A 16,171-nucleotide genomic window follows, 5' to 3' on the forward strand; every position below is an offset into this window, starting at 1 on the left:
AGAAAGAGGGAGAGGGAGAGAGAAACAGCGATTGGCTGCCTCATGCATGTGTCCAAACTGGGGACTGAATCCATAACCTGGGTATATGCCCTGACCTGGAATTGAACCCATGACCCTGCAGTGCACAAGACAACACTTTAGTCATTGAGCAACATTTCCCAGGGCCTGCTTTATCTTTCTCCATAGTCCTTACAACTAGATGGCATTATGTCATGGTTGCATTTGTTTACTTCGTCTTTCCACTGGAATATGGGTTCCTCTAGCACCTGAAACAACATTGTCTGGCACCTAGAAGTCACTCTATAGGATTTGTTAAACAACAAACAAGCAAACAAACTATGGAACTTATTAGAGGGGACACTCAGAAGCTGATGCAAATGACATATTACTAAAGCTAAATTTTCTAAATATGCCCTGCAAATGGAAATGTAATGCTTATTTGTCTCTCTATATACCCTGTAACAAAAAGGATCTGATGGCAGCTGATGAGATCTACTAGCAGTTCAAAACTATAGTTTAACATATCCCTGCAGTGGAAAAAAACCACTGAATGGATCACAATGAACCAATTAGTCTTATTTGAGGTAGTATGGTACCTGATACATTTGTCAATCAATAATGGTATCAGAAAAGAAGCAATATGAAATTATAGAATTAAAGTTTTGGTAAAAAAGTATTTCTTGCCCTGATCGGTTTGGCTCAGCGGATAGAGCGTCTACCTGTGGACTCATGGGTCCCAGGTTTGATTCCGGTTAAGGGCATGTACCTTGGTTGCGGGCACATCCCCAGTGGGGAGTGTGCAGGAGGCAGCTGATCGATGTTCCTCTCTCATCGATGTTTCTATCTCTCTATCCCTTTCCCTTCCTCTCTGTAAAAAATCAATAAAATATATTTTTAAAAAAGTATTTCTTGTATTTTTTTTCTTTGTATTTATTAGGTTCTGATAAACCTAAGACACTGACAAGATAAAATTTTTTCACAGGTACCTGCATGAGATTAATAAAATTCAATGGGTGACTGTCACAACCTGACCACAGTAAATTTTAATGTAGAATAAGGACAAAAATATCAATGGATACCTAGAGGGCAAAAATAAACTAAAAATCTGTTAAAACAAATTTAACAGTTACATTATCTTTAGTATTGTGAACTTCATATTATTAACATTCTGCCCCTGAAACAAATCAAGGGTAAAAGAGTTTATTAATACAAAACCTTACCTTTCATTCCAGCTCTCTTTGTATCATCAATAGTTAAAAGTATTTCTACTGCACTTTGAGCATCATCAGATAACTTTTCTTCACCTTCAGGCCAAGGGATATCTACAAATATGAATAAGCTTATTGATCATTGCTCAATATAATACACAGAGATAAATGAATCTATCTTATTGGAGAAAAAGAATCACCTCTTTTCAGAATATTCTGGAAAACCTGTTGTGGTGTTTCATCATTGAAAGGGGGAATTCCTGTTAGAAACTCAAACAAGCAAACTCCAAGTGCCCACCAGTCTACCGCAGGACCTAGAATTTAAAAGGAAGTAGTTGAATTTGAAAGAATTTTCTACAAATGTTTGATCAACTAAAACATTAGCACACGGATATTTGGGCACAAAGCATTCATTTCCTAAGGCTTTCTTCTGGCTTCATAAGGTACAAACAGTCAGATGACCTTCATTTATGCAATATGGCAATTACTTTCCTTCTCTATTTTCTAAGAAGTTAAAGTTAGCATTTAATACAGCTAGTTAAAGAAAAGTTAAAGCTATCTTTGGTCATTTATTAATAACCTGATATTCTGGATAGTCACATGTTCTAAATCCTAAAATACAACCAAGGAATGCATTTAATCTAAAGATTATTCTCTAAAAGTAATTACAGTACCTCTCAATTTCAAATTGGGAAATAACATTTTGATTTCATATATCACGCACTTCACAAAGTATGAGATGAAGCAGCTACATTTATACTAATTGGAGGATAGCCTGGTAATTATGGAAAGCCTTACTTACAAAGTGTTTTCATGTGTTTTATTCCTTTTAAGTTCATAGAGGGATAAATTAGTTTAACAAGTAATATTCACTTAAACTACAGCCTGAGGTAATTAGGAGTTAAGTCTTAATAAGTAGGTAAAACTGATTTCTAAATAGTATTTTTAATGAAAGCACCAATTAAATACAAAGATGTTTTAAAGGATTATTTTCAAAATGACTGTATAATCTGGTTTATGCTTTTATTTAGTTCTGTTCATGAATAAGGTATTTACTGCCGAAACCGGTTTGGCTCAGTGGATAGAGCGTCGGCCTGTGGACTGAAGGGTCCCGGGTTCGATTCCGGTCAAGGGCATGTACCTGGGTTGCGGGCACATCCCCAGTGGGAGGTGTGCAGGGGGCAGCTGGTCGATGTTTCTCTCTCATCGATGTTTCCAACTCTTTATCTCTCTCCCTTCCTCTCTGTAAAAAATCAATAAAATATATTAAAAAAAAAATAAGGTATTTACTAACCAAAGATTAACTTTAGTCCCAAAATGGTTAACTTTAGTACAAATTTAGAATAGGGATTCTATAGTCTAGTGCTAAATTTGCCTGGCAATCACTCTTAAACTCCAATTTCACAAAATCCATTACAATGTTTAAACAACTGCCACCCTTTTAAAACAAATAGGAAAGTACTGTGGAATATGCCATTAGGAAAAATATTCACATGCACATAGAATGCCTTTTCACCTGCAAGCAACATAACCCCATTTCCCCTGCGAACACAAGATGTAAACAGTCTACAGGCTTTTATGTCTTTAGTAATCACTATAAAAACATACAAACCACCTCAGTTAGTAGATTTTTAAAGCAGCACCAAGAAAGTATTCCTGTAGGTTAGATAATATAATGAATATAACCAAACAACAGAAAAGTAGGGGGACATCAGGAAAAAACATACATTTTATTTAGTTTACTTAGATTAGAAATTAGGACCCTTTGACCAGCTCAGCCCAAATGTACTCATGTCAAAAACATACATGCTTTCTCCATGGATATGTCACACATACCCATATATGTGAGTCAAAGTCTAATAAGATCATATATTGGGATTAATTGTAGCAATTATATCATCAGCCCGAGAAAGAGAACAAACTGATTTTATACTACTGACTTTCTAATTCACAACCCACTTTTGTAATTGGTATATTGATACTGTTTATACCTTTTTATTTTCTAATAATAACAGAATTAAATGGTTTAGAAAATTCCAGCTATTTTGTAGCTGCTAATTTTATTGTTTTCATCAAGCCTATTTTTTCTGTTGCAGTATAAAAAAAAAGTGGTATCTTCAGTCTCTGCTACCTTTAAAAACTATAAAAAATGCTGCATGCCTACATTTGTTTTCACAGAGCAGAGCAACCCTGGATGTCTTCTTGCTCAGAAGACAGAAGATACTTCATGTTTATAATTCATAAGTGAGCTGAAGTGAAAAATAATTTTTTTCTGCAATGTGATCTAGTTATACTTTGACTTTTCTGTTCAATGTGCTTTGCCATATTGCTTTAAAGAGAAGCTCACTCACCGGAAGTCAGAAATCCTGCAGGTAAGAAAACAGTAGTTAGGTGCACTGTATTAAAATTCTGAGTTCATTCTCTCATCATGCATTGAATTAGATAACAGGGACTGTGACGGTATAAGGGGTACAAAGATGATTAAGAAGGAGCTTTTTCTCAGGAGAAAATAGCCTGCTTTGGGAGAGACAACACGGATAATTTTAACACAATGTTAAGAAAGCTGAAACAAAAATATGCACAAGAGGCTATGGGAGTGCCCTGGCCGATGTGCTCACTGGTTAGAGCACCAGCCTGCGCACTGAAGGGTCTCAGGTTCGACTCCTGGCCAAGGGCACGTACCTGGGTCCCAGGTCAGGGTGTGTTTGGGAGGCAACCAGTCCATGTGTCTCTCTCACATCGATGTCAATGTCTGTCTGTCTGTCTTTCTCCTTCTCGCCTCCTCACTCTCTCCCTTTCACTCGCTCTGAAAAGCAATGGAAAATAACATCCTCTGGAAAAAATATCCTGGGGTGAGGATTAATTAAAAAAGAAAAGAAAAAAGAAAAAAAAGAAGCTATGGGAGAATCTGGCAGAGTTCCTATATCTGCATGGTGAGGGGAAGACCATGGAGGGCATCAGAGGAGTCATAGCTGTGCCTCAGCATGACAGCGGGAAATAGAGAGGTACACATGTAGTAAGGAGCAGAGACTGCCCCTGGGACCTGGGATGGGGACGTGAGGGAACAGGTAGAGAACAGGGAACTGCTGTTTTTTGTTTTTTTCTCCTTCTGATTATAAATTGCTTTGTATGACTTGTTATTTTAAAAACGATATATCAAATCACTTTTATAGAAACTAAAAATTTTAAAATATATCACTAGATAGCGGAGGTAACTAAGTGCCCCACTAAAATAGTGGCAAGATCTGATAAAGTAAATCATTACATCTGAAGCTTATTTTCATACTTTATCCTAAGTTAGAGAACATGCACATTGTAATACAGTAAATGGGTTAGCAAATCCATGACTTAGCAAAAGGGGTGCTCACTGCACAAAACCAGTTACGTGCCCCGAGGAACTTATTGCTTTGGCTAATAAAGGTGAACAGTAAATGTGTCCACTTGCAACAGTGGAGAGATTTTTCTCAACGGCAACTGAGTGCTGCCCAGGAATTCTCCTGGAGTGCTATCTCGAGGGAAACTTCAGACACTAGTCTTAGGAAACATTCTTAAGCTTTTGTAGTGGAGAAAATATAGTAACTAAAATGTAACAACTAACTATAACATAGGTAGAGTGACATGAGCTTTAAACAGTTTCTAATGAAGTAATACAGCAGTGAGTAAGTAAATCTCCATAACTGATCGAGGGACATTTTATGGGATAGGTGACATTTGAACTGATGATAGATGAGAAAAAATTGGACAGGAAGATGATTGGGGACTGGCTTTTCTAAGCTACTTATGGAAATACTTGTGGAAAATTTGAAAACAAATTTGTCTCAAGGAGCGGACTGGGAATACAGGCCTGTTAGTGACTCTGAGGGTGGCTGCCATGAGAGCTTGGGGTCTCATGTGCTACGACCACTAACCTGACTTTTAAAGGGTTGCCAGAGTTTTTCAAAGAGGGAAGCAGCACGTACCATGTCACGTTTTAAGAGGAAAACCTGTGTTTTGTGTGCGACCCTCTGGAATGCTTGAGGTCTCTCTGACCGTGGACCCCAGGCTTTTAAAAGGTGGGCAAAGTTGGGTAGTGAGTGGAAGGGTGGTAACTAATTTTCAGACTAAGGAAAAAAATCCAGCAAAGAAATAAAAGTTATGGATGGTGGGGTGGGGAAAATGAGACAGATGATCACCAAGAGTTCAAAGCATCTATCAAGATGTAGAAGAAAGCAGCATGGATGGAACTGGAGAGCATTACGCTAAGTGAAATAAGCCAGTCAGAGAAGGATAAATATCATATGATCTCACTCATTTGTGGAATATAATGAACAACATAAACTGATGAACAAGGACAGATCCAGAGATGGAGAGGCATCGATTGGACCATCGGGCCTCAGAGGGAAGATAAGGGAGGGCGGGGATAAGGGGGAGAGATCAACCATATAGGCCTAACCAATGGACATGGACAACAGGGGGGTGAGGGCATGAGTGGGGGAGATAGGGGGTAATGTGGGGATAAGGACATGTATGTAATAAGTTAATCAATAAAAAAATTAAAAACAAACAAACAAAAACAATAGAGGATATAGAGCCCTAACCGGTTTGGCTCAGTGGATAGAGCGTCGGCCTGCAGACTGAAGGGTCCCAGGTTCGATTCCAGTCAAGGGCATGGGACTTGGTTTCGGGCACATCCCTAGTAGGGGGTGTGCAGGAGGCAGCTGATCGATGTTTCTCTCTCTCCCTCTCCCTTTCTCTCTGTAAAAATAAATAATATGTATTTAAAAAAAAAAAGATGTAGAAGAAAGGGCTCAGCTGGCATGGCTCAGTGGCTGAGCGTCGACATATGAACCAGGAGGTCATGGTTCAATTCCCGGTCAGGGGCACATGCCCGGGCTGCAGGCTCCATCCCCATTGTGGTACATGCAGGAGGCAGCCAATCAATGATTTTCTCTCTCATCGTCGATGTTTCTCTCTCTCCCTCTCCCTTTCTCTCTGAAATAAATATATGTAAAGATGTAGAAGAAAGGGTTATGTTGTGGGTTGAACCATGCCCTCCTGAAAAAAGATAAGTTGAACTCTTAACCTTGAAGTTCCCTGAATGTGACATTGGGAAATAGGGTCCTTGCAGACATAATTAGTTAGGTTAAGATGAAGTCACACGGGAGTAGGGAGAGTCCCTAATTTAATATGACTGGGGTCCTTCTAAGAACACAGCCCTGAGACTACAGAGACAAAGGAGAACACACATGAAGAGGAAAGATTAGAGTGATCCATCTACAAGCCAAGCATGGTCCTGTCAACTCTTTTTTTTTTTTTTTTAAAGATTATTCTCTTTTTTTAAAAAAATATATTTTATTGATTCTCCACAGAGAGGAATGGAGAGAGATAGAGAGTCAGAAACATCGATGAGAGAGAAACATCGATCAGCTGCCTCCTGCACATCTCCAACTGGGGATGTGCCCACAACCTCGGCCTGGCAACTCTTTGATTTTAGACTTCTAACCTCAAGAACTGTCAGGCCATAAATTTCTGTTGTTTTGAACCACCCAGGTGATAGTACTTTGTTACAGTAACCCTCAGACACAAATACGGCTCATTTTCAGAATGTAGGAAGGGAAAAAAGGATAAGTGAAAATGTCATCCTTTTTTTCCTATATTTCAATTTGAAAAATGGCTCATTTCTGGCTTGACCCTCTGGTGAGGGGACAAGTGAGGTTCAGGGCTAAATAGGAACAGGCTTCTGCAGACTGAACAGAGATACTGGCTCAACTTTGTATGTTTTGAGCCCAAACTACAACAGACTTGAGGAGACGTTTAAAGCAAAGGAAACCAGGGCTGAAACGTGGGGCTTCTCTGAGACTATACCAGAAGCAAACAACAAATGGCTGCATGTCTTCTTTTCCGGTAACAAATGCTATATGTAGGAGGAAAGAGTAATGCATGAGTTAATTTTCTTCTACTTCAGGTAATCCAAGTACCAAAGAAATTTAAAACAATTTCACCTCAAAAGAAAATGTAGTGATAGGTACACTTCAAAAACTCAAGACATGACTGCCTTACCATGGGCCCTGCCTAATAGAAGCTCAGGTGCGAGGTAGTCTGGGGTTCCCAGGATTCGCCCATCATCCACTGGGGCTGCCCCTCTTCTCACACTCTTTGGAGTTCGATACGGAGTTCCTGACTTGACCTGACTTGGGGTCTGCTAATTTAAAAAGAATTTTAAAAAGACAATAAATATCTTAATTCTTTTTACAGTGAACAGAAATGCCAAAACAAAAAAGCTGGGCATAAAGGACATACTCATATCCTTAATTTTGAAAAAGGACTCATAAAGAATTATAATTATACAAAGTCCTCATATCTAACAATACTCAACAGTTTAGGTAACACCAACTATTTCAATAAGATCTGGACATGCAAGAAAAAATGAAAACGTTAAAAAAAAACCAAAAAACTCCACTGTAGGAGCCTGAGGCTGACAAATGACTGAAATATTATGATAATATGTAAGATAGAACTAAATATAAATAACCTCTTGTGCTAACTGGAGTTTAAGTGCTTAAGGTATTTTGTTGTCTCATAAGGACTCTGAGCTCAGCAGGACAGAGAGCATTATATTCTACTGACAGAAGGGAAACAGATTCTGAGGGTCAGGGACTTCTAAGTCACCCAGTACGTTCTGAATAGAAAACCCAACTTGTAACTCTCAAGTTTCCACTTTTTTTTAATTATGATGTCTCTCCAAGGGAAAAATAAAAGGGGTTAGAAAATAAAAACAAAATAAGATTTAGAATATGTATTTTCAACTTTTTTTCTGTAAAGAAGAGATCACCTAAATATGTCTTTAGAAGAGAGCAGAGTAGATTTTAATTTTATAACTCACAGATTTTCTGGGGTCAAGTGAAAATATGTAGTTATAAATATACTAGAGGCCCGGTGCCTGGATTTGTGCACCAGTGGAGTTCCTCTGCCTGGCCTGTGGGGATAGGGCTGAAACCGCCTCTCCGACATCCCCTGAGGGGTCCCAGATAGGGATAGGGTGGTTCTCGGGTGACACCCCCCGGAATTGGACTTCCTCCTCTCTGGTTCCAGGTGCGTCACCTGAGAACCACTGCTGCCAAGTGACCACAGCTCGGCAACTCCTGCTTTGAGCATCTTCCCCCTGGTGGTCAGTGCGTGTCATAGCTACTGGCCGGCTGGTCACTTAGGCTTTTATATATATCGATGATCGTAAATATGTGTAAGTGTATAGGGCAGTACAACCACTAGCTTTACCTTTATGCATTAAAACGTCCAACAAATTTTCCAATAAGTAAACCAAAACTGTATGCTTAATATCATATAGTTTAGCTGAGAGGCAAGAGTCTGGCCTTCATAGTTTACTCTTCTGCCATCCAAAGAACAAAGTGTTAGAAAGTTATGCATACCTGATATGGCAAGTAGGATCTTTCTTTCTGAGTTGGGGTTATGGCCATGGGATATGAACCACTATAAGCACACGAAATATCCATTGCGTCTAAATCAATGCTCATTTTGGATGGTTCTGAATTATTGGATACATTAATATGGCTGTTAAAACTTCGAAAAGCTACAGCATTTCTTTTAGAGACGGTTAATGTTTTCAACACCTCTGAAGAAGGAGCTAACATTTTTTGGTTACTGTCTTGGACAACAGGATTCTCATCACCTTTTGGCAAGGTACTTTCTTGGCAGCTGAGTGATACACTAAGGAAGTCTTCAATATTTGACTCTTCAAAAGAAGATTCTTTGATGCTTTTGTTTGGATTTAAGGACTGCCTTTCTAATGGACTTTCCAACATAGAAATTCCAGGAAAAGATGAATCAGAGTCCATACAAATACTTTTAGAACCTCTATCATCATCAGAACATAGAAAACTAGAACTTAAGTTGTCCTTGTTATTTTTGTCACAATCTTCATCCAGTTCGCACATAAGATTTTTTGCTATCACTGGGATATTTGTTTTTTCTGGTGTTTGTTGTTTATCCATAAAAGAATCGACCATATTCTCCTTATAAGTACTGTCATTTTGCTGACTTCTATATACTGATAATTTAAGGTCCTGAATTTCAGTTGTTAAGCCTGTACTTTGATTTGTATAACTCATTTCATTACTATGCTTATACTCTATACAATTTTTTTTATTCAGTATAGTTTCCTGACAAGGACTGGAGTCAACTAACTCAAAATGTCTCTTAACACTTTTTTTCCCAAGGTGCTCTTCAGTTATGCCAGCAGAATTTACAGTCCCCTGATTTGACTGATGAAAACCAGACTGTCTTGTGCAAGTGGCCATATTAGTGTTATTTATATCCAGTTCTCTTGCTTCCCAAGAATCTTTCCCAGAGAAGCACTTTTTAGCAAGGTTTACACAAGAGCTTCCACTGGCAGGAATGGCACTACTATTCTGGATGGGAGAAAGGGCTAATTCAAGATTCTTCTTATTGAAACTCATGGTCTCGATGTCATTCGTAGATTTTGTACATAAAGGCTTTTCAGTTGTGTTCCAACTCATCATTGGAGAGCCCGATCCATCGTCATTTTCCTAAGAGGAGAGGGAGAACCATTTTTTAGTTATATAAAGCTGAGATTTTTTTTAACCTATTAAACCTCTGTCCACTTAGGTGGAATAAATGCCTCATAAACTATTATGCTACCTATTTCTACTTTCCAATGGAACAAAAGAACGATGATAACACATAATTAAAAAGCAGCATAAATTATAGCATACAATTATAGCGTATATTTATACACATTATTTAGAGTGAAACACTGGTCTAAAATGTAAACCAATTACTCTATAATACTTATTTGATACTCTATTACATGTTATTTAAATAGAACAAATTAACAGGCAACATATTTAGACAAATTTTGGGGTAAGGCAGCATTATGTATATATCTTCTTTGCAATAGGAATATCATTGATTTTGTTTTGAACTGCAAAAGTACAGGGCTTGATATAAATATAGTTAATAGTAAATTATAGCTAAAATATTATTATTTGTTAAATATACTTTTATTGATTTCAGAGAGAAAGGGAGAGAGAGAGAGAAACATCAATGATGATAGAATCATTGAAGGGCTGCCTCCTGCACAACCCACACCTCAGGATTGAGCCCGCAAACCGGGTATGTGCCCTGACCGGGAATCAAAGTGACCTTCTGGTTCATAGATCAATGCTCAACCATTGAGCCAGGCCGGCGGGAATAGTCAAAAATATTATTAATACAAGCATGTATCACTTCAAACAAGTATAATAACACCAACCTAATAAGGATGAGGCTAAATTAGTGGTAATTTATAATGAAAAAACAAAAATAACATGGGTTAAATCCATTGTCAATAAGTTGAATTAATGATACATTAATAACAAAATGTTTTTCTTGAAAACTGAACTCCAACCCTCTACAGATGTTCTTGGGCAGGGGTCCTCAAACTTTTTAAACAGGGGGCCAGTTCACTGTCCCTCAGACCACTGGGGGGCCGGACTATAGTTTAAAAAAAACTAGTTGGTTGCTAAGCAAAGGGAAGTGGCACAAAAACACCTGGCGGGCCGGATAAATGTTTTCGGATGGCTGCATGTGGCCCGCAGGCCGTAGTTTGAGGACCCCTGTTCTTGGGTGATAGGAGCTTTGTACCTAATATTGCAAATTGGTGCATTAATTAGGATTTTTACAAGATCATTCAATTAGAGGGAGTCTTCAATCACTATTTTTAATAGTACCTATTTTTGACATGTGAAAATGAAATTTTATTAACTCAGTATTAATTCAGAGCACTTGGTCATAAACCAAAGAAAATTCCTGAATTACAACTCATTGATCTGTAAGCACAGAAATGATGCATTTGGGGATTAGCACAGGGTTTATCAGGGTTCCCTTGTCCTTCTGTAATCCAATCATTGCATTCCTCAGGGATGCAGAAGTAGAGGAAGAAGGCAAAGCTGTGTACAGTTGAAATAGTATATTTTTTTTCTTGAATAGGACAGAAATGAAATAATAGTACTAGTAATGCAAATCTGGTTTATTCTGTAACATATACGTATTACCTACAGAGCAGCCTATAAGGAGAAAAGGAAAAATAAATGAGAAATCCTGTCTTAACTAAAAAATAGTTTGACCTTGTTCCTAAAATACAAATATCCAACAATAATAAAGAAAATCATATGATTGAGAATGAGGAATAAATACAATCCAAATTATGTAATGAAACAGAAGGTTTATTCTTTGTGCACTACCATGATTCTAACGAACATTATTAGTATTATTACTAGAGGCCCGGTGCATGAAATTCATGCACTGGGGGTGGTGGTGGTGGGAGGGCCCCTCAGCCCGGCCTACGCCCTCTTGCAGTCCAGGAGCCCTAGGGGAATGTCCAACTCCTTGCAGGGAGTGGGTCTAAGCCGGCAGTCAGGAGCACACTGACCACCACAGGGCAGCTCCTACATTGAGCGTCTGCCCTCTGGATTGTCAGTGTGCATCATAGCGACCGGTCATTTTGCTGTTTGGTCGATTTGCATAGTAGCCTTTTATTATCAAGATTATTATTATTATATTTAATCCTCACCTGAGGATATGTTTCAACTGATATGATAGAGGAAGGTAGAGAGAGAGAGATAAACATTTATGTGAGAAACATTGGTCAGTTTCCTGCCATACTAGCCCCCAATGGGGATTGAACCCAGAATCTGAGTATATGCCCTGATCAGGAATCAAACTCGCCATCTTTTGGTGTATAGGATGATAATCCAACCAACTGAGCCACACTGGTCAGGGCTAATCTAGCATTATTTTATTGAAATTTAGTAGGGCAACTTTATTATAATTTAAAATTTTAGTTCCTCTCAGTTTTAATAGCTTTTAAAAATAGCAAAAACAGAATATATAATCTAAGTAAAATAATTAAGTGAATTCACTCATTTAGCACCAATTTTCTTAGAATAAAAGCTTTTAAAGGTACACATATATTATCTCTGTGGTCTAAAAGTTATTTCTGGGGGCTAGAGGGTGACAAGATTTGACTTTGGGTGGTGAGCACAATGTGCAATATACAGATCTTATAACATAGAAACCCATACCTGAAACCTATATGTTCATGTTCACCAATGCCACCCCAATAAATTTAATTTAAAAAAAAACACCAAAAAACTCTTAGGTAAAAGTTATTTCTTATCCAGAAGAGTTGCCATTCCATTAAATGAGAAACTGGCAGAAAACAGTACAGAAAGAGGTAGTGTTAATTTAAAAATAAGATATAGGTTAAAAAAATCAACAAGCTAATATTGGTGTCACAGGTAGGAAATTAAAAAAAGTCTATTTAGGTGTCTAGATGACAAACATTTACTATCAATTTGAGCAAAAATTTAAAAAATTGAAATCTCATATAAAATGAGTAATTTCACATTTGAACAAGAAGTAAAATATATGTATTTTTCTTTTTAAATATTTTTTATTGATTTCAGAGAGGAAGGGAGAGATAGAAACATCAATGATGAGAGAGAATTATTGATCAGCTGTCTCCTGCACACCCCCAACTGGGGATCAAGCCCGCAACCCAGGTATGTGCCCCTGACCAGAATCGAACCCAGAACTCTTCAGTCTGCAGGCTGATGTCTATCCACTGATAGGGCAGAAAGTAAAATATTTCAAAAGAATTTGACCGAATGTACAGGAAAATGAAGAGTACCTTTACTGCTGTTGATGTAACAGTTTCATTTCCATACAGAATTTAAATGAAAAGGTAAAAAGTGTGTCTATCATTAATTTCACATACATAATTGGTTTTCGTTAAGATAAATTTCATTCTAACCTGGCAATCTTTTTCCCATGTAGGACTGCTGTGGCATTCAGATTCCATGCTGGATACAAAAGTGTAGGACTGACTACTGGCACTGGATGTAGCCAGCCTTTTCCTAGACTGGAGTAGATTAGAAGTTAGACACTTTACAGGCATTCTGGGGTTGGAGGCAACTGTTTCAAAACCTGTAGGGAAGAGAAAATATTGAAGCTTATGACACATCTTTCTTAAAAAAAGAAAATTTTTTTACTAGAGGCCCAGTGCACTAAATTTGAGCATGGTTAGGTCCCTAGGCCTGGCCAGCAATTAGGGCCATCTGTGGGACAACCGGCGGGGCGATTGGGGGGACCTCAGCTGGCATCTGCCTTGGCCAGTCTGGCGCCACACCCTTGGCTGGCCTGGGTCCTGTGGGCTGGGGGCAGCTCCTGCGTTAAGCGTCTGTCCCCTGGTGGTCACTGCACATCGTAGCAACTGGTCGTTTTGCTGTTTAGTTGATTTGCATATTAGGCAGTTATTATATAGGATTCATTTCAGGAAGGGAGAGGGATAGAAACATCAATGATGAGAGAGAATCATCAATTGGCTGCAAAATCCACGGAGCCAAACTAGCTAGGCTGACACATCTTTTTTTTTTTTAAATATATATTTTATTGATTTTTTTTATTGCTTAAAGTATTACAAATGGACACATATGTGTCCATTTTACATTTTATTGATTTTTTACAGAGAGAAAGGGAGAAGGATAGAGAGTTAGAAACATTGATGAGAAACACCGATCAGCTGCCTCCTGCACACACCCCACTGGGGATGTGCCCACAACCAAGGTACACGCCCTTGACCGGAACTGAACCTGGGACCCTTTAGTCCACAGGCAGACACTCTATCCACTGAGCCAAACCAGTTAGGGTTTTTATTGATTTTTTTTACAGAAAGGAAGGTAGAGGGATAGAGAGCTTGAAACATCGATGAAAGAGAAACATTGATCAACTGCCTCCAGCAGCCCCCACTGGGGATGCACCGGCAACCCAGGTATATGCCCTTGACCGGGATCGAACCTGGGACCCCTCAGTCCGCAGGCTGAAGCTCTATCCACTGAGCCAAACCGGTTAGGGCTGACACATTTTTCTTAATTTCTCATGGAACCTGAATCTTTACAGATAATTAGGCAAAGTATTAAGTATTGCACAACAGAGCTATTTTTTTAAAATTACTCCTTACTTGAGGGTTTTTTTCCATTGATTTTTAAAAAGAGTGGAAGGGAGGGAGGGAGAGAAGGACAGAGAGAGTGAGAGAAACATAGGGGCCAGGGATCAAACCTGGAACTCAGGTATGTGCCCTTAACTGGGATTCAAACCTGCAACCCTTCGGATTGCAGGATGACACTCTAACAACCACTGAGCAAACGAACCAGGGTGTATCATAGCTATTTCTATGTAAACATTACTTAATCCATAAGGATAGCTTTCACTGTTTTTGATATACTAGTACAAATACTGTTCTGGAATCAAGATGGTGGCACAGGTAAACACCACTACTCACTGCCTCCCACAACCATGTAAAAATCACAACTAAAATACAGAACAACCATCATGCAGAACTGCCTGAAAACTGGCTGAATGGAAGTCCTACAACTAGAGAAGAAGAAAGCACATTGAAGGGAGGAGGTCTGGAACGGGCTGGTCCCACGCCCATGTGTGCCAATTTTTTAATTGGGGGGTAGGTTGTCTCTGTGGAGGCCTCCTGTGAGGAGCAAGGGGTCCCAGCCCCACACCAGACCCCCAGACCAGGGTTCTAGAGCTGGGAAGAGAAGTCCCTATGCCTTTAGGCAGTGAAAACCAGTGGGGATTGTGGCTGAGTGACATCGAGGCTGCTGGATATCCATGTGTTCCTCATTTTTACTTTATTTTTTATTCTTTATTATTTAAAGTATTACATATGTCTCCTTTCCCCCTTCCCTATCAAACTCTCCCTGGCCACTCCCACCCCTCAGCACATGACCCACACCCCCAGTCTTCATGTCCATTGGTTATGATTACTGGTGTATGCATGCATACAAGTCCTTTGGTTGATCTCTTAATTGCCTTCCCTCTGAGGTTTGATGGTCTGTTCGATGCTTCTCTGTCTTGGGGTCTATTTTTGTTCATCAGTTTATGTTGTTCATTATATTCCACAAATAAGTGAGATTAAGTGATATTTATCTTTCTCCAACTGGCTTATTTCACTTAGCATAATGCTCTCTATGTCCATCTATGCTGTGTGACTGGTAAGATTTCTTTCTTTTTTACAGTAGCAGAGTATTCCATTGTGTAGATGTACCATAGTTTTCTGATCCATTCATCTGCTGATGGGCACTAAGGCTGGTTCCAGATCTTAGCTATTGTAAATTGTGCTGCTATGAACATAGGGGTGCATATATCCTTTCTAGTTGGTGTTTCTAGTTTCTTGGGATATATTCCTAGAAGTGGGATTACTGGGTCAAATGAGAGTTCCACTTTTAATTTTTTGAGAACAGTCCATACTGTTTTCCACAGTGGCTGCACCAGTCTGCATTCCCACTAGCAGTGCACGAGGGTTCCTTTTTCTCCACATTCCCGCCAGCACTTGTTTGTTGATTTGTTGGGGAAAGCCATTCTGACAGGTGTGAGACGGTACCTGATTATCATTTTGACTTGCATCTCTTGGCTGATTAGTGACTTTGAGCATGCTTTCATATGTCTCTTGGCTTTCTGAATGTCCTCTTTTGAGTGAAAAGTGTCTATTTAGGTCCTCTGCCCATTTTTTGATTGGATTGTTTATCTTCCTTTTGTTAAGTTTTATGAGCCTGTAAATTTTTGATATTAAACCCTTACTGGAGATAACGTTGGCAAATATGTTTTCCTACGCAGTAAGTTTTCTTGTTGTTGGTTTCTTTTACTGTGCAGCTTTTTATTTTTATGTAGTCCCATTTGTTGATTTTCTTCTTAGCTTCTATTGCTCTAGAAGCTGTATTAGTTAAGATATTGCTAAGACATCTGTCTGATATTTTGCTTCCTGTGGATTCTTCTAAGATTTTTATGGTTTCCCTTCTTACATTTAAGTCGTTTTTTAAATATATTTTTATGGATTTCAGAGAGGAAGGGAAAGGGAGAGATAGAAACATCAATAATGAGAGGGACTTATTGATTGG

At 38.7% G+C, this 16,171-nt stretch overlaps 1 protein-coding gene across 3 annotated transcripts in view; it reads right to left on the reverse strand.

Annotated features, from left to right (window-relative positions):
- Positions 1 to 16,171, reverse strand: part of MASTL (microtubule associated serine/threonine kinase like) — a 44,856-nt gene that overhangs the window by 2,405 nt on the left and 26,280 nt on the right. Inside the window, exons 7-11 of one of the 3 annotated variants that reach the window (XM_006767796.2) lie at positions 13,018 to 13,190; positions 8,615 to 9,751; positions 7,248 to 7,386; positions 1,409 to 1,522; positions 1,221 to 1,322 (exon numbers count right to left, since the gene is read on the reverse strand). In XM_006767796.2, the coding sequence (XP_006767859.1) occupies positions 1,221 to 1,322; positions 1,409 to 1,522; positions 7,248 to 7,386; positions 8,615 to 9,751; positions 13,018 to 13,190 (1,665 nt within the window). Of the gene's footprint in view, positions 1 to 1,220; positions 1,323 to 1,408; positions 1,523 to 7,247; positions 7,390 to 8,614; positions 9,752 to 13,017; positions 13,191 to 16,171 lie in introns of all 3 variants that reach the window. The other 2 variants (XM_006767795.2, XM_006767797.2) reach the window with 2 other exon arrangements.

Source organism: Myotis davidii, unplaced genomic scaffold (genome assembly GCF_000327345.1).
Source record: "Myotis davidii unplaced genomic scaffold, ASM32734v1 scaffold1903, whole genome shotgun sequence".
In the NCBI taxonomy this organism is placed as follows: Eukaryota; Metazoa; Chordata; class Mammalia; order Chiroptera; family Vespertilionidae; genus Myotis; species Myotis davidii.